This window comes from Vipera ursinii (genome assembly GCF_947247035.1).
Source record: "Vipera ursinii genome assembly, chromosome: 1".
Classification (NCBI taxonomy): Eukaryota; Metazoa; Chordata; class Lepidosauria; order Squamata; family Viperidae; genus Vipera; species Vipera ursinii.
Genome location: NC_139512.1, coordinates 350,955,276 through 350,981,560, shown reverse-complemented (window position 1 = coordinate 350,981,560; position 26,285 = coordinate 350,955,276). Strand labels below are relative to the sequence as shown.

The 26,285-nt window shown below is 43.8% G+C and overlaps 1 protein-coding gene across 1 annotated transcript in view; it reads left to right on the top strand.

Annotated features, from left to right (window-relative positions):
• DUSP14 (dual specificity phosphatase 14) overlaps positions 1-22,622 on the top strand; it is a 30,496-nt gene extending 7,874 nt beyond the window's left edge. Inside the window, exon 2 of the mRNA XM_083379881.1 lies at positions 20,836-22,622. Coding sequence (XP_083236007.1) covers positions 20,939-21,535 — 597 coding nt within the window. The 5' untranslated portion in view covers positions 20,836-20,938 and the 3' untranslated portion in view covers positions 21,536-22,622. The remainder of the gene's footprint in view (positions 1-20,835) is intronic.
• Positions 22,623-26,285: the final 3,663 nt, after the last annotated feature.

The following is a 26,285-nucleotide window of genomic DNA, read 5'->3' as shown; positions in this document are numbered from 1 at the left end:
ATAATTCTGCTAATAACTAAATCGGCTCATAGGAAGATGTTTTCCATTATTATATCACTGCTCCTTATTTGAGAATAAAATGCAGTGCTCCTTGAAAGTAAATATCCTATCCTTCTGCTCCATTTGTTTAGGCCTGTTGGAGATGCAGAGAAGAACTTTAATTCAAACTTTAATTAAACTTAATAGAAACCGCTTTATTTCAGATTTTGAATTATTTGAAATGCTGTTGAAACTCAAGGTTTGTTTGTTTTTTAACGCCATTTCAAAATCGCTATTTTGTTTATTAAGTGAGTTACTCATGAGAAATACTACAGAGGCAATTAGTCATAATGAACTTAAATCTCGTTAATTAGTTTCAGTGCAGTTTGGTCTGGGAAGTTCCTCCTGAATTATAAATTTAATATACTACTGCCTAATAAAAGTATTTTTATGTGCTGACACGTAACACATGTTAATAATAATAATAATAATAATAATAATAATAATAATAATAATAATAATAATAATAATAATAATTTGGAAGGGACCTTGGAGGTCATCTAGTCCAACCCCCTGCTAAGGCAGGAAACCCTATACCATTTCAGGCAAATGGCTGTCCAGTCTCTTCTTAAAAACTTCCAGTGTTGGAGCATTCACAGCTTCTGGAGGCAGGTAGTTCCACCGGTTAATTGTTCTAACTGTCAGGAAGTTTCTCCTTTGTTCTAGGTTGCTTCTCTCCTTGACTAGTTTCCATCCGTTGCTTCTTGTCCTGCCTTCAGGTGCTTTGGAGAATAGCTTGACTACCTCTTCTTTGGGGCAGCCCCTGAGATATTGGAACACTGCTATCATGTCCCCCCTCACCCTTCTCTTCAATAAACTACACATACCCAAATCCAGCAACCGTTCCCTATATGTTTTAGCCTCCAGTCCCCCAATCATCTTTGTTGCTCTTCTCTGTACTCTTTCTAGAGTCTCGACATCTTAAATCTTAAAATGTTCCTTATTTTGGAGCTTGTCGGGTGGCAAATTGGAAACTGGAGTGGGGTGCCTTAGTGCTTCATGTGAATTAAAGTTGAATTTGTCTACGGAGATTCTCAGCCTTGCAGGCCATGGTTATCCCAAAAAAGGTGCTTTTTGAAAAGGCATCTGGTCACCTTATAGGTGGTGAATTTGCCATTTGTTGATGAAGGATAAGTGGAAATCCTACTTATTTGATGTTCAAACCTCTTTCCCTATACAAACCCATACATGCTGTATTATGTTGTCATCATGAACCCTATTCATTTTTTAGAATTGTTTGCATGTAGTCACCTCATACTTGCTCTTCTCTGCACTCTGCACTCTTTCTAGAGTCTCAGGATTTGAAATGAGGTCTGCATCAATTCTTGCAAAGCAGTAGAAATAGTGAAACCCAAGTGCTACTTTAAGATTGTGGCTTTTCTCCATCCACTCTTACTTACTGGGTCATTGGTTTCAACGGACAAAAGAAAATTGAGAAAAATCTTTGCATCGCAACAGGTAGTGCCCTGAGAAGAAAAATGTGGGCAGGGAGGGAAGAAATATTATTAATATTAATTAGTATTAATATTTTGCCTCCAGGCCCTTCAAGGTGTATAATATCCTGGGTATAGACTTAAGCCAGAGTAAATTGTTGCATTCTGAAAAAGATCCTGGATGTGCTTTTAATTAATAGAAGGGAATGTTTTTCTGGATTCCAGAAAAACGGTGCCCAACAAACTTCGATAAAGTCTGAATTTATGGTTGGGTACACCAACATTTGCTAGGTTCCATTCTCACTCTATGCTTTACACCTCAAGTCTCCTGTCTAGGGAAAGTGTGAAAGCTGCAGGCAACACGGGTAGTCCTCGACTTACAACAGTTCATTTAGTGACAGTTCAAAGTTACAATGGAGCTGAAAGAAGGGACTTATGACTGTTTTTCTCACTTAGGACCGCTGCATCATCATGGGCAGCATCCCCATGGGCAGGGCTAGGCAACCTTGGCTCTTTTATGACTCCTGGACTTCAACTCCCAGAATTCCTGAGCCAGCATGGCTCAGCATGGAAACCTCTCCCTTTCTCCTCAGCATGGCTGGCTCAGGAAATCTGGGAGTTGAAGTCCACGAGTCATAAAAGAGCCAAGGTTGCCTACCCCAGCCCATGGGCATATGATCAAAATTCAGATGCTTGGCAACTGACTCACATTTATGACGGTTGCAGTGTCCCGGAATGATGTGATCTCCTTTTGCAACCTTCTAACTAGCAAACTCAGTGGGCAAATCAGATTCACGTAACAATCATGTTCCTAACTCAGGGGTAGGCAACCTCGGCTCTTTTATGACTCATGGACTTCAACTCCCAGAATTCCTGAGTCAGCTATGCTGACTCAGGAATTCTGGGAGTTGAAGTCCATGAGTCATAAAAGAGCCGAGGTTGCCTACCCCTGCCCTAACTCAACAACTGTGCTTAACAATTGTGGCAAAAAGGTCATAAAATCGGGCCCAAACTCACTTGACAGCCGCTTAGCAACAGAAATTTTGAGCTCAGTTGTTTACACTGTCTGTACTCTTCAGTTTTCCCTGTGGCTTTGAAAATTTGGGGAACAAGTGAGTATTTTTCAGGAATGGTGCTTTGTCATTCCACATTATAGTCTGAAACTATTTTTGGAAAACTGGGATACAGAATGCCAGACAAAACCTCAGACTCCAGGTCCAAAGTCATTTTGGGGACAAACGTTTCCTGATTTAAATTTATCCAAACATTGCAGCACACGCTGAAGCTTTTAATTGTAAACTTGTATTGATGTGCACAATTTAATCTTTCTTTTATGGTTTTAAAATCAAGTTCTTCTGATTGGTATTACTGACTGTGTTTCATGATTTTAATACACACGTTGCCCTGAGAGTTTTAACTAGAGGGCAAGAAACATGTTTTCTAAACCAACCCAAACAGGTGAATTTAAGAAATGGTGATTGTTTTGTGGCGTTCACGGATTTTGCCTGCTCATTTAACAGACCAGGAAGAGATTGTGCTGCAAGACTTAAATTGGGCCATAACCATATTCATCCTTCATGCAATCAGACCCCTGCGTTGTAGCCAAGATATTCCATATTTAATTATCAACGTTTTGTCCTTAAATATATGCATATTAAATGCTATTTCACTTCAGTCCTCATAAAGATCTGATTCCTTTTTTTTATGAAATAGCCATTTTCCTTCTAAGATGATCTTGTCTGCAAAACTCCAGACAAGCAGCCGAGAAATGCAGATAATTAATGCTTTGTGGTCATCTGGATGATCGCCATCCAGTGCTGCAGCCTTCTCTTCATCTACTTTATAAAACAGGTGTTCGCTGACTAAGAAAACATAAATATTTTATCTTTAAGAAAAAGAGGAACAGAGATGTTTTTTAAAAAAATATATAATTTTATTAAGGATTTTAAGTAATTATACTAAAAATGAATACAAACTGATATTTAGAGACAGAGAGTAGAAGGGAAAGAAAGAATAAAAAGCGCAGGAAGAAAGAAAAAAGGAGAAAGGAGAAAATATAATAATGAAAAAGAAAAATGTCTAAAGAAGTGATTTCCAACTTTATTCACGAGTACTGTTAGTCCTCGACTTACTTTCCACAACTGAGCCCTAAATTTCTGTTGCTAAGCGAAACATTTGTTAAGTGAATTTTGCCCCATTTTTACCACCTTTCTTGCCACAGTTGTTAAGTGAATCATTGTAGTTATTAAGAGGGAGTCAAGCTATTCTCCAAAGCATCTGAAGGCAGGACAAGAAGCAAGAGATGGAAATTGATCAAGGAGAGAAGCAACCTAGAACTAAGGAGAAACTTCCTGACAGTGAGAACAATTAATCAGTGGAACAACCTGCCTCCAGAAGATGTGAATGCTCCAACACTGGAAGGTATTAAGAAGAGACTGGACAGCCATTTGTCTGAAATGGTATAGGGTTTCCTGCCTGAGCAGGGGGTTGGACTAGATGACCTCCATGGTTCTATTCCATTCCATTCTATTCTATTCTATTCTATTCTATTCTATTCTATTCTATTCTATTCTATTCTATTCTATTCTATTCTATTCTATTCTAGGTATTCTCAATAAAGATTCTATTCTGTTCTATTCTCAAGATTCTATTCTGTTCTGTTCTGCTCTACTCTATTCATCAAATTCTACTCTATTTCTCATATTCTACTCTACTCTACTCTACTCTACTCTACTCTACTCTACTCTACTCTACTCTACTCTACTCTATTCTATTCTATTCTATTCTATTCTATTCTATTCTATTCTATTCTATTCTATTCTCATTATTGGCAATGTTGATACAGCACTCAACAGCTTCAAAACCCGTCAATTTCAGTATTCAACATATTTTGAAGCTGAAATCTTGTCCTGGCAATTTGTATTTCTCCTGGTAGTCAATGCACAAGGAAGAACTTGCTGGTGTTGGCTGCCTTATGATTTGCTATTTCTTCTGGTCAAAGTAATGGGTCACGTAGTGAGTCACTTGGTTTTCTTGGTACTCGTTGGTTTTAGCATTTATCGTGTCTTCCAGGATGAATTACTGATGTATTGTAGTTAGTAACTTCAGTAGCTCCCTTCTTCAAAAATTTCCTTTAATATTACTGATGTTACATTTTTTTAATATCTTTCTGCAAGTCCCATTATTATTTGACATCAGGCTTCTATATTTTCCCCCCTGCTTAAAATCTTTAGTCCCCTATAGTGTCCGGTTTCTAAAATCATCACTTATATTTTGTTATGACTTGTAATTACCAGGAGGACCAAAATAAGTTTATTTCCCTAAAACGCTAATACATAATCAAGTCCTACTCTTTCTCTCCGCTAACCATTTGTAGAATAAATTCCAGCTTTGGTAATATTCTGTTTCTTCTTTGTCTTTGAGCCTCATAGTTAGTCTGTCCATCTCAGCGCATTCCAGTATTTTTTTAATTACTTCTTCCTCTGATGGTATTCGTTCATTCTTCCAACATTGCACGTAGGTTATTCTTGCTGCCATTATAATATGTAGAACCAAATATAAATTTTGCTTATTAATCTTTTCTGGTACTATACCTAACAAAAAAATTCAGGATTAAATACCACATGTTCTCCTAATATTTTTTCTAACCAAGCATGTATTTTTTTCCAATAGGCCTTTACTTTGTCACATGTCCACCAGGTATGATAGTACATACCTGAATTATGTTGACATTTCCAACATTTATCTGACACATTTTTAAACATTTTTGCTAATCTTGCTGGTGGCAAGTGCCATCTATAAAAGGTTTTATATAAAATTTCTTTATACATAGTTGACATTGTCAATTTATAATTTCTCTCCCATAATTTTTGCCATGTTTCTAATTCTATATTATGACCAAAGTTTTTCGCCCACCTTGTCATTGACTTTTTAGTTTGTTCACTTTCCATCTCTAAAATTAACAAAAAAATTATACATTTTCTTAATTAGTTTCTCATCAGAAGTTAACAATATCTTATCAAATACAGTTTGTTCTTTATAAAATCCGTACAATTTCACATCTTTTTCATATCTATTTAGTATTTGTAACAATGCCCACCATGACATGTTGATGCCCTGATTTTCCAGCTTTTGTTTCGATTTTAATGTCCCATCAGTATTCAAAATCTCTCTATATACCCAAGTTTTTTCAAAAATCTAACAAATTTGGGTGTGAGAAAGCTTCTGTCGTTGATAACCACCCTGGAATTTTTACATATATTTTAGTTTTAATTTTTCCCATGCTATTTATTATCAAAGCGTTTCTAATACAGTGATTTTGAAAGTACTTATGAATTTTGTTTTTCCCGTACCACAAAAAAGCGTGCCACCCCAATTGTAAGTCATGTCCCTCCAAATATAACAACCTTTTATTCCTAAGCATTATCCATTCTTTCATCCATGTGAATACGCTGATTGAAAAATTAACATATGTATGTAGAGAAAAAAACAATAAAAAGCTTACTATTAAAAATAAAAATAAAATAAGTTTATTTCCCATGAGAAGTTGTTGATATTTTTCTATAGCTAATTCCAAAATCTTATAGTAAAAGTCAATATTCCATATTGATCTGGACCTTCAATCCATTTATAATTTTCTTACACAGTCTTATTTAGCTTTTTGCTCTTTATTTCAAATTCCTTAAATTCTTAAGCCTATAATTATTTTTTCCGTTGTTCATAATTAAACTCAACAACTCACCCACTTTTCAACCTGCGGTTCTGAAGGTCTCTAATAGCTTTAGAACCATTAAAAGGCAATTTCCAAAAGTGATTAGAAAGTCAAGTTTGTGAAGTTAGTGTCCTTTATTGTCCATAGAGGTTGCAAACAACATGGCTAATCCTATCACCTCCTGATGCTCAAACTCTATAGAAAACTGCTTTCCTGTGGTCTGATTTCAAGGAATAGCCACCTGGAGCACATGTGGGCAATCTCCTGTCCTCTCCTTATCCAGAGAGGTTCCAAGGAATTGGTCTACTCATTAGTTTCTTGGTCTTTGCCATGGTCATTGGCTCCACTTTCACCGAGCCATCTTCAGTTGGCCATACATCTACCCCCCGTAGATAGGGCTCGCAACTTGGGAGTCCTCCTAGATTCACGGCTCACCTTGGAAGATCACATAGTGGCTGTGACTAGGGGGGCTTTCGCCCAGGTTTGCCTGGTGCGCCAGTTGCAGCCCTGTCTAGGCCGGGATGATTTATGCACGGTCACTCACGCGCTCGTGACCTCTCGTCTGGACTACTGCAACGCTCTCTACATGGGGCTGCCCTTGAGGACCACCCGGAGGCTCCAACTGGTACAGAATGCAGCCGCGCGAGTTGTGTTGGGAGTCTCCCGCTACTCCCATGTTACACCTCTGCTCCGTGAGCTGCATTGGTTACCAGTTGTCTTCCGGGTGAGATTCAAGGTACTAGTAATGGTGTTTAAAGCCCTACATGGCTGGGGTCCGGAGTACCTTAGGGAACACCTGCTGCCGGCATCAACCTCCCTTCACCCTGTGCGTTCCCACAGAGAGGGCCTCCTCAGGGTGCCACCGATCAGAGAATGTCGATTGGTGGCCCCCAGGGGGAGATCCTTCTCTGTGAGCGCCCCGGAGCTATGGAATCATTTACCGGTGGAGCTCCGGATGGCGCCCGATCTTTGCTCCTTTCGCCGTGATCTAAAAACATTCTTATTCGAACAAGCCGGCCTGGCCTGATGGGGGATTGGTGGGGTTTTTTACTGTTGTTTTATTGGGGTTTTAATATTGTATTGATTGTTTTTAGTGGGCATGTATTTAATCCTTTTTTAATTTTTGTAATTCTGTATTTTATTCTTGCCCTGTTCACCGCCCTGAGTCCTTCGGGAGAAGGGCGGTATAGAAATATTATTAAATAAATAAATAAAAGCCAGGAACAGGGTTTTTTTTAATGGACATAAGTAAATATTTCAATTTATTGGTGGTTTGGTTATACCTAGTGGGAGAGATAAAGGGGAAGATGTAGGTAGAGCTGCCCTCTAACTAGGCAATGCAACCTCCAGATCTCCCAGAAGATAATAGGACTTGTAGTCCAAAATGTCTGGAAGCTGCAAGTGCAGGAAAACTGCTGACTTGGAGCTCAGAGGCATCACAAAGAAGTGTCATCTTCCTTGTTATCTACTTTTTTTTTAAAGGATAGCTTTAGCTTCCTTACAGAGGAACTGACATTTATCACAGGGTGAAGGTTAAAGAGGCCCATTGAGTCAGCTCTGACTTTTGTTGAAAGCATCCTTTGTTTTAGCAGCAGTGTGATCTGTCAGTGACTTCTTCCAGATGTTTATTTATCTATTAGTCTAGCCTACATTTCCTGGTGCCTCCTAACAAGTGATTCTGCTTATTTTCAGATGAAAAGTTTGATTAAGTGGTAGCACCCAACAGAGCAATAGGAGAATCTCAAAGCCCTATGTGTTGGTGGATACTTTCCTATAGGAGTTTTTGGGAACACAGCTAGTCCTCACAATCTATCAGGTGCACCATTTGTACTCTGGTGTCCTGCCATCATGCTGAGGAAGAAGGGGGGGATGGCGTACTTGGGATTTTTGGCTTCTGCTCTTCGCTTGGGAATTAGGGAAGTGGACTGTCTTTGGAGATGGAACGGACTCCTTCCCAGCCAGTTCTCACCAGGTTCCAAGGCTGTCGCACCCTGAGAGGTAGCTGTTACCTGCCTGGCACCTCAGCATTCTCAAAACATCTTCTTGGCATCACATTGGCTGTCAGTGGGCTGGTTGGGGGGGGAGGGTTGGGACTGGCAAACCGGAATGATGGCTTTATGCTTTGTGGGCTGTTCCCTGACACCACTGGATGACATCGCCAGGGCTCGTTGCCTTGGAAGAGTGAGGAAGATTCTCAGGGATGACTCACACCCTGGACGGTATCTCTTTACTCTCCTACCATCCGGTAGGACAGTGTTGCCTGGTGTGCCGTGGGAAGAATTGAAAAAACACTGACCTAGGAGACAACGGTGAGAGGAGGAGGAGGAGGAGGAGGGGGAGGAACAGCCGCGGGCGGAGCAGCGCTCCAAGACTCTCTGGCGGGGAGCGCTGGGCACCGGAGCCTTGGCTAAGCTGACGGCCCTACTTTGCTGGAAGCAAAAGCCCGGGAAAAGAAGTGGGCTCGACCTCTCTAGGCACCAGGGCTCCACGGCAGCGTAGCTCCGCCCCCTTCTCTGGCTTTGGAGGGTCTCTTGCTGAAGAGAGAGAAGCTGGGGAGAGGCGACCGGCTCGCTTATCGGAAGAGGACGGACGGGCGGCCAGCCCGGCTCGCCTGAGCTGTCGCGTGGTTGGTTGCCTGCAATGTTCAAAAAAGCTCTTCTTCCCCAGCACGCGCCGCTTACTCCTTACTCCCCGCGCGGCTGAGGATGCGAGACTCCCGCCTGGTCGGCTGCCTGGTTGCTTGCCGCGACCCCTCGCCCCAGCCCGAAATAGAGGGATCTGACCGCTTCGCTCTTGGAGGCTTCGCTTGCGTCTGAAAAATTACATGGCTGATTTTTTTAACCTGTCCTTTTGATACGTTGCATAATAAAATTAAAACCTTTGGGGTTTCCCCCCCCCTCTGGAGTGAAGTGCTTTTGATGGTAAAGGTGAGAAAGAAAGAAAAAAGGAAGGGAAAAAAGGAGAAAGGGGGAAGGGGAAAAGGGAGGGAGAAATAATAATAATAATAATAATAATAATAATAATAATAATAATAATAAGAAGAAGAAGAAGAAGAAGAAGAAGAAGAAGAAGAAAAAGAAAAAGAAAAAGAAAAAGAAAAAGAAAAAGAAAAAGAAAAAGAAAAAGAAAAAGAAAAAGAAAAAGAAAAAGAAAAAGAAAAAGAAAAAGAAGAAGAAGAAGAAGAAGAAGAAGAAGAAGAAGAAGAAGAAGAAGAAGAAGAAGAAGAAGAAGAAGAAGAAGAAGAAGAAGAAGAAGAAGAAGAAGAAGAAGAAGAAGAAGTTGGAAGGGACCTTGGAGGTCATCTAGTCCAACCCCTTGAGAACACAGGCCATCCTCGACTTACGACCATTCGTGTAGCGACCGTGGGGAGGTCCAATGGTGTGGAAAACGGTGGAGTGCCTCGTGATTTTTTTTCATGAAACAAGTGTGCCTTTGCCCAAAAAAGGTTGAAAAACACTGCGGTAGGAGATATAGGAATATAGCCAGCCGTACCAACAGGCTGAAAAATAGCTTTTATCCGTGGGCTGTTAGGCTTTTAAATGGGACATAATCTTATGCAGAATTGACTTGGGAGGCCGGTGTGTGGTGTAGTGGGTTCACATAGTGTGGTGGGATGGAGGGTTTGTTGTCACTGTGTGTTGGGGGGAGAGAGCACGGGGGGAGCTCAGCTAATCTCGATGTACACATGTACTTTGACAATAAAGGTTTATTATTTATTAATATTATTATTGTGCAGGACCTTCAGATTCTGCCTGACTTTACTGCATCTAGTTTCTCTCAGTAAAAGTTGTTTTGATTCAATTCGATGGATTCAAGAGTTGTACTTTCCTGAGGGGAGCCGACTGGGGCAAGTCTGACGCAACCAATGGTGGGATTCAGATGATTCACCTGGTTCAGTAGAACTGGAAGCTAATTTTTTGTTGACTTTGGCGAACTAGCTGATGCCCTAGCCTAGGTCTTTTCTGCAAGGCTCAGATCGGGCCACTGGCAGCGCATGGATGCCACTTCCGGGGAGGCCTCCCAGGCCCAGAACGGCCCACTGGAAGTGCATGATTCATTTAACAACTGCAGTGATTCACTTAACAACTGTGACAAAAAGGTCATAAAATGGAGCAAAACTCTTGCTTAGCAACAGAGATTTTGGATTCAATTGTCATAAGTCAAGGACTGTCTGTAGCGTAGAAATAATTTGCCATTGTCTTCTAATTTTTTTTCCCTGTGCCTAGCTAGTCCTTCTACATCTTGAAACCTTCCAGGTAAATTAGTAAAATCTTCATGTCAAGCTAGACTTTATTAATTTCATGGATATATCCTTGGGGAATCAATGGGCAATAATAATAAGTTGGTTGGTTGAATGATTGATTGATTGAGTGCCTGGGAGTTGGTATCAACTCTTAGTGATTACGTTAAATGGATTTTCTCTGGGATGAGTAATCTAAAATGCAGGTGGTATAAGGCAGAGTTATCATGCAGAATAACAGAGATGGAAGGGACCTTGGAGGTCTTCTAGTCCAACCCCCTGCTCAAGCAAGAAACCCTAGATCATTTCAGACAAATTGTAATTCAATCTCTTCTTTAAAAACCTCCAGTGTTGGAGCACCCACAACTTCTGGAGGCACGTCGTTCCACTGATTAATTGTTCTAATTGCAGGAATTTCTCCTTAGTTCTCTCCTCAATTGACCAAAACTGAAGGCCAGACATGGAATACTGCATTCAGTTTTGGTCACCACATTCCACAAAAGATGTTGAGACTTTGAAAAAAAAAGTGCAAAGAAGAGCAACTAAGATGATTAAAGGCCTGGAGACTAAAACACATGAAGAACGGTTGCTGGATTGGGGTTTGGCCAGTCTAGAGAAAAGAAGGACTGGGGGGGGGGACATGACAGCAATATTCCAGTATTTGAGGGGCTGCTACAAAGAAGAGGGGGATCAACTTATTTTCCAAAGCACCAAAAGGCAAGATGAGAAACAATGGATGGAAGGTAATGAAGGAGAGAAGCAACCTGAAATTAAGGAGAAACTTCCTAACAGTGAGGTCAATTAACCAGTGGAACAGGTTGCTTTCAGACGTTGTGGGTGCTTCATCGCTGGAGGTTTTTAAGAGGAGACTGGACAGTCACTTGTCTGAAATGGTATAAGATCTCCTGCCTGAGCAGGGGGTTGGACTAGAAGACCTCCAAGGTCCCTTCCAGCTCTATTCGGACTGATTGATTGACAACTTGATTGGACGGATAGGAAAACTGTGGTAGTTAGGGCTTGGATTTTGAAGAATACCGGTCGAATGCACTTCAAAAAGTTTTTCTTTCCCCTTTCTAAAATTAGTTTGATAGAACAACTGAACTGTCCTTGCTCAGGAGTATGGACTGATTTCTTTGCCTAGGTATTCCAAGCATGCTGGCTGGAGAATTCTGGTAATTGATGTCCACTCATCTCAGAGTTGCCAAGGTTGAGAAACACTGCTATGGGATGTAGAAGTCTCTTTAAGTTAATTGCAGGGCATGATGGAATTAAAAGTAGCCACTATCTACATTTCTTGACTTAAGAAACTCAGGGGCTACCACAAAGAAGAGGGAGTCAAGCCATTCTCCAAAGCACCTGAAAGCAGGACAAGAAGCAACGGATGGAAACTAGTCAAGGAGAGAAGCAACCTAGAACTAAGGAGAAACTTCCTGACAGTTAGAACAATTATTCAGTGGAACAGCCTGCCTCCAGAAGCTGCGAATGCTCTAACACTGGAAGTTTTTAAGAAGAGACTGGACAGCCATTTGTCTGAAATGGTATAGGGTTTCCTGCCTGAGCAGGGGGTTGGACTAGATGACCTCCAAGGTCCCTTCCAACTACTTCTTCTTCTTCTTCTTCTTCTTCTTCTTCTTCTTCTTCTTCTTCTTCTTCTTCTTCTTCTTCTTCTTCTTCTTCTTCTTCTTCTTCTTCTTCTTCTTATTATTATTATTATTATTATTATTATTATTATTATTATTATTATTATTATTATTATTATTATAAAACAGGCTGTCTGGGGAGCAAGGGAACTATAACTCCAGGGAACCCAGGCCTATTGGGCTATGGAAAACTAATCTCCATGTGAGGTCCTTGGTGCTCTCTGAGCTTGGTTGTTTTTTTGCAGACATTTCATTACCCAGCTAGGTAATATTATCAGTGCACCTTAATCTCCATGTTCTGGGACAGTATGTTTCAAACTTAGTAAATTTAAAAATGTGTACTTCAACTCCCACAATTCTTTAACTAGCAGCCAGGCTTGAGGAATTCTGGGAGTTGTAGTCAACACATCTTAAAATTGCCAAGTTTTTTTTTTTTTGAAAAAACAACAACACTGTTTTAAGGATAATTGCCAGCCTCAGAAGCTAACCAAATGCAGTCATTTTTATCCATTTGCTATTTTAAAAGTCTGCAGATTTTTCTCACTTCGTGTTGCTGTTGTTGCAAGCGTGTGAAAGATAAATATAATGAAAGATGCTCATTCTGTTGTTTGGGGTTTATTTCTATCCCTGCTAATCCCAGGGGTGGCATTTGGTTCACGGTCTGGCATAGATCCCAAGTCTCATATTCTCAGGCTAAAATGTTTCTCCTCAGAGGCAAAGCTGTACCCAGTGATGCTCTCTGGGTCAAATTGCATCAAACAAAGGAGACATACAGCCTAAGCCACGCAATAGATTTGTGGAGTGTGTGTGTCCGTGAGCAGTCAAAAACACTGTGTTTTTTGTAATGGCAAATCATGGAGCTGCAAGTGGGAGAGAGTTTGGTCTAGTGGGGAAGGTACCAGGCTAGAAATGAGGAGACTGAGTTCTAGTCCTGTCTTAGACAGGAAAGCCAGATGGGCAACTTCAATCAGAATAGAGCTGGAAGGGACCTTGGAGGTCATCTAGTCCAACCCCCTGCTCAAGCAGGAGACCCTGTACCATTTCAGATGGACGGCTGTCCAGTCTCTTCTTTAAAAACCTGCAGTGATGAAGTACCCACAACTTCAGAAGGCAAGCTGTTCCACTGGTTGATTGTTCTCACTGTCAGGAAATTCCTCCTTAGTTCCAGGTTGCTTCTCTCTTTGATTAGTTTCCATCCATTGCTTCTTGTCCTGCCTTCAGGTGCTTTGGAGAATAGCTTGGCTCCCTCTTCTTTTTGGCAGCCACCTCAAATATTGGGATACTGCTACCATGTCACAAAACACCCCACCCAGTCCTCCTTTTCACTAGACTGGTCATAACCAATTCCTGCAATCGTCCTTTATATGTTTTTGCCTCCAGGCCCTTAATCATCCTGTTCTTAATCGGTTGCTCCTCTTTGCACTTCTTACTTTGGGCCAATCACCAAGAGATTGTGAGTTCTAGTCCTGCCTTGGACACAAAAGCCAGCTGGATGACTTTGAGCCAATCACTAGGAGACTGTGAGTTCTAGTTCCACCTTATAGGTGGTGACTTTGCCATTTGTTGATGAAGGCTAAGTGGAAATCCTATCTATTTGATGTTCAAACCTCTTTCTCTACACAGACACCTACATGCTGTATTGTTTTATCATTAACTTTATTCATTTTTAAAACTGTTTGCGTGTAACCCTAACCTCATAGCCCAACATTCAGCACGTTCTCCAGATGATCATGGTTTCAATTCTTGCCATTTCCAGCAATGCTGTGATGCTATCAACTCTGTTTCTTTGAACAGGTGGTCCTCAACTTACAGCCATTTGTTTAGTGACCATTCACTAAAGTTACAACAGCACTGAAAAAAGCAACTTAACGACTGTTGCAATATCCCCATATGATCAAACTTTGGTCACGTGATCCCCTTTTGCGACCTTCTGACAAGCAAAATCAATGGGGAAGCCAGGTTCACGTAACAACCAGGTTACTAACTTAACAACTGCAGTGATTCACTTAACAAGAAAGATCATAAAATAGGGCAAAAGTCACGCAACGAATGTCTTGCTTAGCAATGGAAATTTTGGGCTGAATTGTGGTTGCAATTCAAGGACCACCTGTATTTTTTTTTGTATGCACATAAAAGAAGGGGAGGCTGGTGATGTGGCTGTGTGAAGTTGTTTTCATCATTTTACCTCCCTAGAAGCAGTGCTGGTGGCCTCCATGTGTGGCATGCAATCCGTAATGAAAACTAAACCCTCCATATTTGGGGCTGTGTTCACGCAACAGGCTTAGACAGATCAGTTATAATTCTGGAGGAGTGTTTCTCAACTTTGGCAGTTTTCAAATGTGTGGACTTCCAGAATTCCCTAGCCAGCATGAGGAATTCTGGGAGTTTATTTATTTATTTATTATTTATTTATTAGTTGAATTTATATACCGCCCTATTCCCGAAGGACTCAGGGCGGTTCACAGGGCAGTTAAAAGAGTACAAAAAAAGAATAAAATGGAATTAAATTAGCACAAGCCCACAATTCATAATAACAATAAAATTAAAATTGTAAAATTAATTTATATAATTTAGTATAATTTAATTAAAATACTTTAAAATTTAAAATCCCTCAGTCCAGACAGTTCGAATAACCAGGTTTTTAAGTCCTGGCGAAAAGAGCGAAGGTCGGGGGCAGTCCGAAGCTCCATCGGCAGTTCGTTCCAAAGGGCGGGCGCACTCACAGAGAACGCCCTCCCCCTGGGAATCACCCGCTGGCAATCTCTAACCGGCAGAACCCTAAGGAGGCCCTCCCTGTGGGTGTGCACAGGACGATGGGAAGCTGATGCTGGTAGCAGGTGCTTCCTAAGGTAATCCGGACCCATGCCATTTAGGGCTTTATAGGTCATCACCAGCACCTTGAATCTCACCCGGAGGGCAACTGGAAGCCAATGCAGCTCGCGGAGAAGAGGTGTTACATGAGAGTATCGGGACACTCCCATTACTACTCGCGCGGCTGCATTCTGCACCAGCTGAAGCCTCCGAGTGGTCCTCAAGGGCAGCCCCATGTAGAGAGCATTGCAATAGTCTAACCGGGAGGTCACGAGCGCATGAGTGACTGTACGCAGGGCATCCTGGTCCAGATAGGGCCGCAACTGGTGCACCAGGCGAACCTGGGCAAAAGCCCCCCTGGTCACGGCTCCTATATGATCTTCCAAACTGAGCCGTGAATCCAGGAGGACGCCCAAGTTACGAGCCCTATCGACGGGGGGTAACACCTCACCCCCCCATCATTAAAGATGGAGAAGAGTGATTCACTCGAGATGCCGATACGCACAGCCACTCAGTCTTGGCAGGATTGAGTCGGAGCCTGTTTCTCCCCATCCAAACCCGAACCGCCTCCAGGCAACGGGACATCATGGCGAGTGCATCACTGAGTTGGTTCGGAGTGGAAAGAAAAACTTGGGTATCATCAGCGTACTGATGATACCCCACCCCGAAACCACGAATGAGCTCACCCAGCGGATTCATATAGATGTTGAACAGGAGGGGAGAGAGGACTGACCCCTGAGGAACTCCACAAACGAGAGGCCTCAGGGTGGACCTCTGCCCTCCCATCAACATCGATTGCGAACGGCCCAGGAGGTAGGAGGAGAACCACCGTAAAACAGTGCCCCCCACTCCCAACCCCCTGAGACGTCGCAGCAGGATACCATGGTCGATGTTATCAAAAGCCGCTGAGAGATCTAAAAGGACTAGGACAGAGGAACAACCCCTGTCCCAAGCCCACCAGAGATCATTCATCAGCACGACCAATGCCGTCTCCGTGCTGTACCCGGGCCTGAAACCCGATTGGTACGGGTCCAGATAATCAGTTTCCTCCAGGAACAGAGGAAGCTGATGCGCTACTACACTCTCAACAACCTTTGCCAAAAAGCGGAGGTTGGAGACCGGACGATAGTTATTCAAAATGGCTGGGTCCAGGGCAGGCTTCTTGAGAAGGGGTCTCACCACCGCCTCCTTCAAGGCGGCAGGAAAGACACCCTCACTCAAAGAGGCAGATATCACTGCCTGGAACCAGCCTCATGTCTCCTCCCGAGCTGAATAAACCAGCCAGGAGGGGCACGGGTCCAATAAACAGGTGGTAGAGCTCAGCCTTCCCATAATCCTGTCCACCTCCTCGGGAGACACAGGATCAAACTCAGTCCAGATAATACTACTCTCAAGACCGCTCGATTCCTCCCCGTCAGACTCTGCCCAGTCAGAGTCCAAACCGGTCCGAATCTGAGCAATTTTGTCCGCCAGATGCTGGCTAAACTCCTCGGCCCGCCCCTGTAAGGGTTCCTCCCTCACCTCCTGATTAAGGAGGGAACGAGTTACCCTAAACAGGGCGGCTGGGCAATTATCTGTGGACGCGATGAGGGCTGTGACGTAATTAGACTTCGCCGTCCTCATCGCCACGAGATAAGACCTAATAAAAGATCTTAGTCACAATCGGTCAGATTCGGATCGGCTGGATCTCCAACAGCTCTCCAGACTCCGTCTCCGACGCTTCATCTCCCGTAGCTCCACAGAAAACCATGGAGCCCATCGAGATCTGCGCCGGGTCAGGGGTTGCAAGGGTACAACACGGTCAAGTGCCTCGGTGGCGGCCCTCTCCCAAGCCTCCACCAAGTCATCGGCCGGGCTGTGAGTGAGGGAGATAGGTATAGACCCAAGCACCCTCTGGAACCGTTCTGGATCCATCAGGTGCCTGGGGTGGAACCACCTGGTCGGCTCCGCAGCCCAGCAGCGAGGGGTAGCATATTGGAAGACCAGCCGTAGGAGGTGATGATCGGACCATGACAGGGGGACAATATTTGGTGAGCCCCCTCCCAGATCATCAAACCACTGCCCAGATAGGAAAACCAGGTCGAGAGTGTGACCCCCTCCATGGGTTGGACCCTGAATTATCTGGGTCATGTCCATGGCCGTCATGGAGGCCATGAACTCCCGAGCTAACTCTGATGATCCGCCCAGGGATGGAAGGTTGAAATCACCCAGAACCATAAGCCTGGGGAATTCAACCACCAGCCCTGAAAGGGTGTCGAGAAGCCCGGGCAGGGCCGTTGCAACACAGCTGGGCACCAGGTATGTCAGCAACAAGCCCAACTGAGCCCCAGAGCCACACCTCAGAAGGAGCGACTCACTCCCACCAATCTGTACGACAGTGGTCTCCTGTGGGTATAAGGTCTCCCGTATAACCACTTCCACACCCTAAAATTCCTTAATTCTTTCTCCTTTCAGGGAATGCTTTGTTAACAGGATGATCACAGTGGATAAACAGCTTGTCAATTTTCCCTCAATAGATACTGAAAGATACCCCAAAGGTGCTTTTTCAGGAGGTAACTGGGCTTCCTTTGTTTTTCCTTCGAAGACGTTTTGCTTCTCATCCAAGAAGCTTCTTCGGCTCCAACTGGATGGTGGGGAATAGAAGGATTTATACTCCTTGCAGACAGCTGGACATTTGCCTGCTTTTAGAGAGTCGTTGAGGCCACTTGGAGGTTTACCTGTGTTCTCAAGGTCACCTGAGTGGTGCAAATGGGTGTGGAGCCTTCCTGGAACTGCTGAAAGGACTGGGTTGTAGACTGGAGATAGGTGATGTCTCGTATCCCTCCCCCTCTTTTGAGAGAGGGCTGTTCAATTTTGACACACGCTTTCAAAGCAGCCGGTCCTCTCTGTCCACAATGTGGACTTTGCTTGTCTTCGAGAGAGCGGCCTTTGTCTTTTACTGAAAGATATTAAGATATTTTCAATAGTGTCAACCCCTTTGTCTTATGCCAAGGGCGTCCAGCCTTGGCAACTCTGGATTTCAACCCCCATACTCCCCCATACTGGCTGGGGAATTCTGGGAGTTGAAGTCCACAAGTTGCCTTACCCTTGCCTTATGCTAATCTTTTTCCCAGTGTCAAAAGAACAAACGTCGTTCAGAGAGAACAAATTAAACGAACTGAGCAGAGACAGGCGGGTCAGTCTTGTGGCAATGCACAGCAGGCAGGTAGCCGTGGCTGATGATGTGTTCTGGATAAAAATAGCATCTTGTTTTTCTTTGAGAAAAGCTGAAAGGTCCGTACGTTAAGACAATGAAAGAGAACAGTGGGGAGCTGAGGAAGAGGGCGTCAAATTATTAGCCCGAATCTGAGCCTGCTCTATCTTTGTTTATTTTGAAATAGATATTTCCTTATTTTGATCTCTTTATTGCTGACAAACCTGGCTTCTAAATGTAATCTTTGGGAAACGAAAAGATAGCAGCAGCCTTGGGAAGACCCTGAGGGTAGCAGAAAGTCCAAAAGTGATGAAAATAGTGGATCATCCCTGTTCTGTACCAGCCTGCTACCGGCCCTGCAGGGACAACCCCTTTACAAACGGCAAGAGGCTGGAATAAAGCCTGCCAAATTTATTAACATAAAACAGAGCAAGACAAGACACCAACCATGAAACAGGAGCTATGAAACAGGAACTATCCAAGCGGTTGCCTTCAGCAAACCAGCCCCCCCACACATTCCCCTTAAATACAGTTCAGGGCGTGGCCTCTCTCTGCCTCCTTCCGAGGTGCCCCATTGCCTTCCTCCATTTACTCCTGATTGACTGCCTCCTGCGTCGGGCGTCCTTGAACAGGGCCAGCTGTGGGTCATCTTCATCCACGCTGTCAGGCTCACACAGCTGGGTCTCCGTCGTGACCAGGTGGGAGGGGCCCGGCTGAGGGCTCTGCGGAGCCTCAAGGCCATCATCAGCAAGCTCTTCAACACCCCCCTCCTCCTCCTCTGAGTCGTCTGACCCAACTGCCGAACCCACAGGCTGACCTTGAATCACAACAATCCCCCCAAAATCAGCGAGAGCTAAAGGATGCTTTTTTTCTTTATTATGGTTCGGGATTGGCTTAAATGAGTCTGGAGGAAATAATTCAGAGTCACATCAATGGAAAAGAGTGAAGAAACTAGAACAGGTAGTTCTCAGCTTAAAATCGTTCATTGAGTGACAGTTTGAAGTTACAACAGCAGTGAAAAAAATGACTGGTGTCTCTTTTTGACACGACCATTGCAGCATTCCCGTGGTCACAATGGTCAAAATTCGGATGCTTGGCAATTGGCTCATATTTAGGATGGTTGCATTGTCCTAGGGTCGTGTGATCCCTTTTTGTGACCTCCTGACAAGCAGAGTCAGTGGGGAAGCCAGATTCACTTAACAACTGCAATGATTCACTTAATATCTGAGGCAAAAAAAGAAGTCATAAAATGGGGGGGGGGGAAGTCTCTGTTTTCCTTAGCGATGGAAATTTTGGACTAAATTGGGGGTTGTAAGTTGAGAACTACCTGCTGTCTGTATGGGTTCCCTTCTGCTTTTACATGTGGTCCTTGTCTTACAACCATTACTGAGTCTGGAATTATGGTCTTAAGTCACTGCGGTTGTTAAGCAGATCACCATGTGACTATGCCTCATTTTATGATCAATTTTGTGGCAGTTGTTAGGCAAACACCATGGTCATTTACAAATCCATTTTATTCAATGGACTTTTTTTTGCCAGAAACCAGAAGTCAATGGCGGAAAAACATTGAAAATTATGGTCACATGACTCTGGGATACTGTAAATGGCAGGCGAGCTGGTTGCCAAGCACCCAAAATATAATCATGTGACCAGGGATGTTTGTCACAAGTAGCTTTTGGGGGGTCGGTTGTAACTTTGAAGAACCGCTAAGTGTCCAGTTGTAGGGCGAGAACTATTTGTACTATCCCAGGTCAGGTGTGGGCTACTAGTAGAACTAATTTCCCAGTCGTTTCCAGTTGCCACAGGGCCTTGCATATTTTGCAAGCGAGACAGTTTGGTCTAGTGGTTAAGGCACCTTGTTAGCAAGCAGGAGATTGTGAGTTCAAGTCCTGCCTTAGGCATGAAAGCTGTTCTGTACCAGCCTGCTACTGGCCCTGCAGAAAAAGCAGGGACAACCCCTTTACAAACGGCAAGAGGCTGGAATAAAGCCTGCCAAATTTATTAACATAAAACAGAGCAAAACAAGACACCAACCATAAAACAGGAGCTCTGAAACAGGAATTACTCAAGCGGTTGCCTTCAGCAAACCAGCCCCCCCACACATTCCCCTTTTATACAGTTCAGGGCATGGCTTCTCTCTGCCTCCTTCCGAGGTGCCCCATTGCCTTCCTCTGTTTACTCCTGATTGCCTCCTGCGTCGGGCATCCTTGAACAGGGCCAGCTGTGGGTCATCTTCATCCACGCTGTCAGGCTCACACAGCTGGGTCTCCGTCGTGACCAGGTGGGAGGGGCCTGGCTGAGGGCTCTCATCAGCAAGCTCTTCAACACCCCCCTCCTCCTCCTCTGAGTTGTCCGACCCAACTGCCAAACCCACAGGCTGACCCTGAATCACAACAAAAGCCACCTGGGTAACTTTGGGCGAATCACCAAAAGACTGGGAGTTCTAGTCTTACCTTAGGTGTGAAAGTTGGTTTGGTGATTTTGGCCCAATTACTGGGATGTGGTGAGTTCTAGTCCCCACTCCCCTTAGCCATGAAAACTGACTAGATGACTTTGGGCTGGTCATTCTCTCTCAGCCCAGCCCACCTCACAGGATTGTTGTTGTTGTGGAGAAAATAGGAAGAGGAAGGTGTGGGTTGGCTATGTTCCCTGCGGGCAGGATATAAAGAAGTAAATAAATAGTAAAATTAATCAGCATTGTCAGATAAACCAGACTATGGCTGTTTTCTCACAAAAACTAAAAGTCAGTCTTTCTCTGCATTTGGCAGGTGGAAGAAAACACAACGTGTGGCACATCATCAAGAAAACGAAAAAAGAAGGTTCCGGAGAATCCATCTAGCATGAAAGTCTGAGCAGCCAGGCATTTTTCCCATGACAGCACGAAGACACTACACTCTGCCACGAACTCTCTTAACACCTCGCTTTTACTCCGAAGGGACGATGGCTGGCATTGCCCAAATCACCCCCTTCCTGTACCTCAGCAAAGGCAGCGTTGCCTCCAACCGCCAGCTGCTCTTATCCCGTGGCATCACCTGCATTATCAACGCCACCGTCGAACTCCCGAATCTCAACTTCCCCGACTTTGAGTACGTCCGAGTGCCCGTGGCCGACATACCCAGCGCCCCCATTTCTCTCTACTTTGATGGCGTGGCAGACAAGATCCAAAGCGTGGCTCGGAAGAACGGTGTCACTTTGGTCCACTGTGCGGCCGGGGTGAGCCGGTCGGCCACTCTGTGCATTGCTTACCTGATGAAGTACCAAAACGTCACCCTGTACGAGGCCTACAACTGGGTCAAATCCAGGCGCCCGGTGATCCGGCCAAACGTGGGTTTCTGGAAGCAGCTGATAGACTACGAGTGGGAGCTGTATGGGCGGAACAGCGTGAAAATGGTACAAACTCCTTATGGGATGATGCCGGACGTTTACGTAAGGGGAGGAAGGGTCTTTGTGCCTTACTGGGGGATCTGAAGAGAGGAAGCTGGAGCAGATGGTGGCGAGGCTCCTTAAACTGGCCAGATCGGAGGGACCTTCTACCCCTGTTTGGAGAGCACCCCACCTCATGGCTCCAACTTCTTTTGGGTCAGCTGAACCTCAGAAGCATCTTCAAAGCACTAAACCAGCAACCTCTTAATCAAGGGGGCCTTAATCCTACATCCTGCAGAATCACTTTTGTAAGGAAAATTGCCTTTCGCATCTGTAAAGTGGACTCTGCAAGTTCATTTCAAGGAGTAGAATTCACACAGTGTCAAATCACTTAAAACGGGGAAGGAAGAATCCACTTGGTAGCTGTTTGGGATTATTAAGGATGATGATGATTAGTTTTCTCACTTGTAATAAATGCTTTCTTGGCAAACCATCTCAGAAGGAGGGACCATAACTTTGTACCATGTGGGATTAAAAAAAAACCATAATAATGGTCCATCTCCAAATGGAGAGGAAATTAAATATACTGTAAGTATTTAGTCGGAAAGGTCTTCCATTCCTTTCTGTTAGTGTATAGCTCAGCTTTTGAATTTCAGTTTGGGGGCAAAATCAGGGTGAGGGGAAAACTGTCAGCTGGACAATCTGCCACAAATAAAATAATTTAGGACAATTCAAAGTTTGCATCGTATTTTTTTTCTTTCTTAGCCATTTCTGCATTTGCATTTACATTAGAGGGGTTTTTTTTGTTTTTTTAATCTATTGACCTATTTCATGTAAAACATTTGTGAACTGCTCAGGTGCTAACTCCCAGGATATACAGAAAGTCTTCAACTTATGACCATAGTTGAGCCCAACATTTCTGTTGCTAAGCATGACAGTTGTTAAGTGAGTTTTACCCCATTTTATGACCTTTTTGATACAGTTGTTAAGTGAATCACTACAGTTGTTAAGTTAGTAACATAGTTGTTAAGTGAATCTGGCTTCCCCATGGATTTTCTTTGTCAGAAGGTCGCAAAGGTTGATCAGTCGTCATAAATATGAATCAGTTTTCAAACATCTGAATTTTGATCACGTGACCAGGGACGCTGCAATAGTCATAAGAGTGAAAAACAATCATAAGCTGCTTTTTTCAGTGCTGTTGCAATTTCGGACAGTCACTAAACAAAGTCTTGTAAGTCAAGGACTACCTGTAGTTAATGAAACAAAAGTAATTCAACCAAACACCCCAGTCAAATCTGAGAGAAGGAAATGAGGGCGTTCATTCAGTAGAAAGGAGAGAATAATTAAAATGATCTTTTCAATATCCAGAAAGGCCTGGCCAATTATTTTTTTAATTAGAACAAGCCCATCTCCTGGTGCCCAAAATAGAATAGAGCAGGTCGCAGGTGAGCTTTTCCATGTCACTGGGATGTTTGGCCATATTGAGCAAAAAAGGACAAAATTGGGATGCAGGTAAAAGGAAATGGAACATAGCACGGGACAGTCATGGGAAACGGCTGGGTGACAGCTTGGAATCCCGATCTAAGGTACGTTACAGGTAAAAATAGACCAGTTTTGACCCAGGGTGGTGGCACTTTTTATTTTTGGTATGGTAGGACTCATCACTATCATTCCCATTGTCATCATCACCACCATTTCGAATGTATTATAATTAATTAACAGAGTAACAGAGTTGGAAGGAACCTTGGAGGTCTTGTAGTTCGGCTCTCTGCTCAAGGAGATGATCCTACACCAGGGGTAGGCAACCTTGGCTCTTTTATGACTCGTGGACTTCAACTCCCAGAATTCCTGAGCCAACATAGCTCAGTATGGAAACCTCTCCATTTCTCCTCAGCATGGCTGTCTCAGGAATTCTGGGAGTTGAAGTCCACAAGTCATAAAGCGGCCTAGGCCTAGGCCAGGAGTAGGCAACCTTGGCTCTTTTATGACTCGTGGACTTCAACTCCCAGAATTCCTGAGCCAGCATGGCTCAGTATGGAAACCTCTCCCTTTCTCCTCAGCATAGCTGGCTCAGGAATTCTGGGAGTTGAAGTCCACGAGTCATAAAAGAGCCAAGGTTGCCTACCTCTGTCCTACACCCATCCTGGACAAATGGCTGTCCAATCTCTTCTTCTTAAAAACATCCAGGGATGGAGCATCCACATCTTCTGAAGGCAAGTAGTTCCACTGATTAATTGTTCTGTCAGGAAATTTCTCCTTGATTCTAAGTCGGATCATTCCTTGATTAGTTTCCATCCATTGCTTCTTAGTTTGCCTTCAGGTGCTTTGGATTCTTTTGGGCAGCTCCTTAGATATTGGAAGACTGCTATCATGTCACCATTAGTCGGATTTATGCCTCACCTATTAATCTGATTACCACTCTGCAGTAGTTATTGGCTAACCAAGGAGAAACTCTGAAGTTCTATCAATTTGTTCCAATAAAGAAGAAACAAAGAAGTTTGATGTGATGCTTGCAGAAGTTAAGCAGGTTTGCCTTCACCGTTCCTTCTGGACTGGTAGGAAAGTGTCCAGCAGTCTTATTTATCAAGAAGGTCCTTGTCACACTAGCAAGGGAAGAGTTTGATTTCCAAGTTGATTTGATTTATATCCCATCTTTTATCCAGGAACTCAAGGAAATATAGTGCTCCCAACCTTGGGGAAGTTGGTTGAGAGAGAGGGAAAGTCCAGGCTGAGAGATACTAGAAGCTGGGTCTTCTTCCTTCTAGTCCAATGCCTTCACCACTACACCAGACTGGCTCTAGAGCTGAAATGAGGGACTGGCTCAGAAATCCCCAGGGAACATCTGTGGCTGATCAGGGAGTAGAACTTGGCTTAATTTGAACTTGGCTTAACTGAACAGTTGAGGGAACTCAGTATGGCTAGCCAATTGAAGAGGAAGATTGGGGAGGGGACAAGATACCTGTCTTTCAGTGTTGAAGGGGTTGTTATGGAGAAGAGGGACGCGATGGCTCAGTGGGTTAAGACGTTGAGCTTGTCGATCAGAAGGTCGGCAGTTTGGCGGGTCGAATCCCAAGTGTCGCGTAGCAGAGTGAGCACCTGTTACTCATCCCAGCTTCTGCCCACCTAGCAGTTCGAAAGCACGTAAAAATGCAAGTAGAAAAATAGGGACCACTCCGGTGGGAAGGTAACAGCGTTCCGTGCGCCTTTGGCGTCTAGTCATGCCGGCCACATGACCACGGAGACATCCTCGGACAAGCGCTGGCTCTTCGGCTTTGAAACGGAGATGAGCACTGGCCCCTACAGTTGGAAATGACTAGCACGCATGTGCAGGGGAACCTTTACCTTTACCTTATAGAGAAGAGAGGGTCAACTTATTCGCCACAGCACCTGAGGGTAGGAAAGAAGTAAAGGGTGGAAGCTCATTAAGACAGATCCAATCTAGAAGTAAGGAAAAAATTCCTGACAGTGAGAACAATTAATCAATGGAGTTGACTGAGATGTTATAAGGTCTTCTGCCTTAAGTGGGGGGTGGGGGTGGATTAGAAGACCTCTAAGGTCCCTTCCAGCCCTATGATTTTATGTTCTATGTTCTAATTTGTAGTTAAAAAAAAATGAAGTCAGATGGAACAGGATGCCCATCTGTGTGTTTGTGTATGCCAAGATATTTGTATGCACATAAAACCTATGCATCCTTGCTCAATTAGAAAGAACCACTTTTATACACTTGGAGAGGATTAACATTACTTACGTTGTGCACCATAAGAGCAGGGATTGGCCAGGTTCTTCCAACACACCTAAAACTGAGAACTCAGTGAGCTTGTATTTCTGAGTTTGTGCAAGAGATCGAACAATAAACAGACCAAACAAGCTGTATCCACACAACTAAGCGATAAAACAGCTACCCAAGATGAACGCTAACCCAGTTGTGCTTGATGAGTGAATGCAGCTGCTAGATTTGCAATACTCTTGGTAATTCTAGTTGAGGAAAGCCACCTACTAAGGAAGCATTGTAAGCCCAAATGTTTGTGTTGCCTTTACAGACTCTTGTTCCTCTCTATTCCAGCCTGCTGCTGTCAACACTTGGGCAGTGCCAGCTGTGAAGCTGCAAAGCTCTTCAGAGTCTGTTGAGAGTCTGCCAACCTGTTTTTTTCTCCTTAATATCGCGTATCAAAGCTTGCAGACTGAACTGAGCGAGATTTGATGAAAGGTCCAAAACAGCATTTACTGTATTTTGCTTAGAGCAATGTTTCTCAGCCTTCACACCTTGAAGATGTGCAGACTTCAATTCCCAGAATTCCTCAGCCAGCAAGCAACTACAGATATTTGGCATGGGTTGGGTTTTTTTTGCACTTCCATACTAGATTTGCAATAGATTCTTGTAATTCAATTTTTGAACAGCAAGTTTCAAGGGCTTTTATGGGGCAGGGAGAGCCACCATTAGGAACTCAACCTTTCCAGCTGCCTGCAAAAGTTTTGATACCCCTAGAATAATAGTGTGCTTCGACAGCTTCTTCAGTGAACAAAAGCTGGTTCAGAATGGAATCAAGCAGCTTTCTGCAAATTTGAGCATTTAGCCATAGTTCTTTGCAGATTCCAACTAAGAAACCTGAATATGCTGATATTGTATAACAGTGTTTCTCAATGTCAGCCAATTTAAGGTATCTGGACTTCAACTCCCAGAATCCCCCAGCCAGTTATGCTGGCTGGGGAATTCTGGGAAATGAAGTCCACAGCTCTTAAATTGAAGCCCACAGCTCTTTCATGGTTGAGACACATTGCTGTACTGATCCAGCAATGAAACTAATCATTTCCAACGGTCTCTAGCACGAGTTACAGAGTTGTAGGGAAGAGGGGC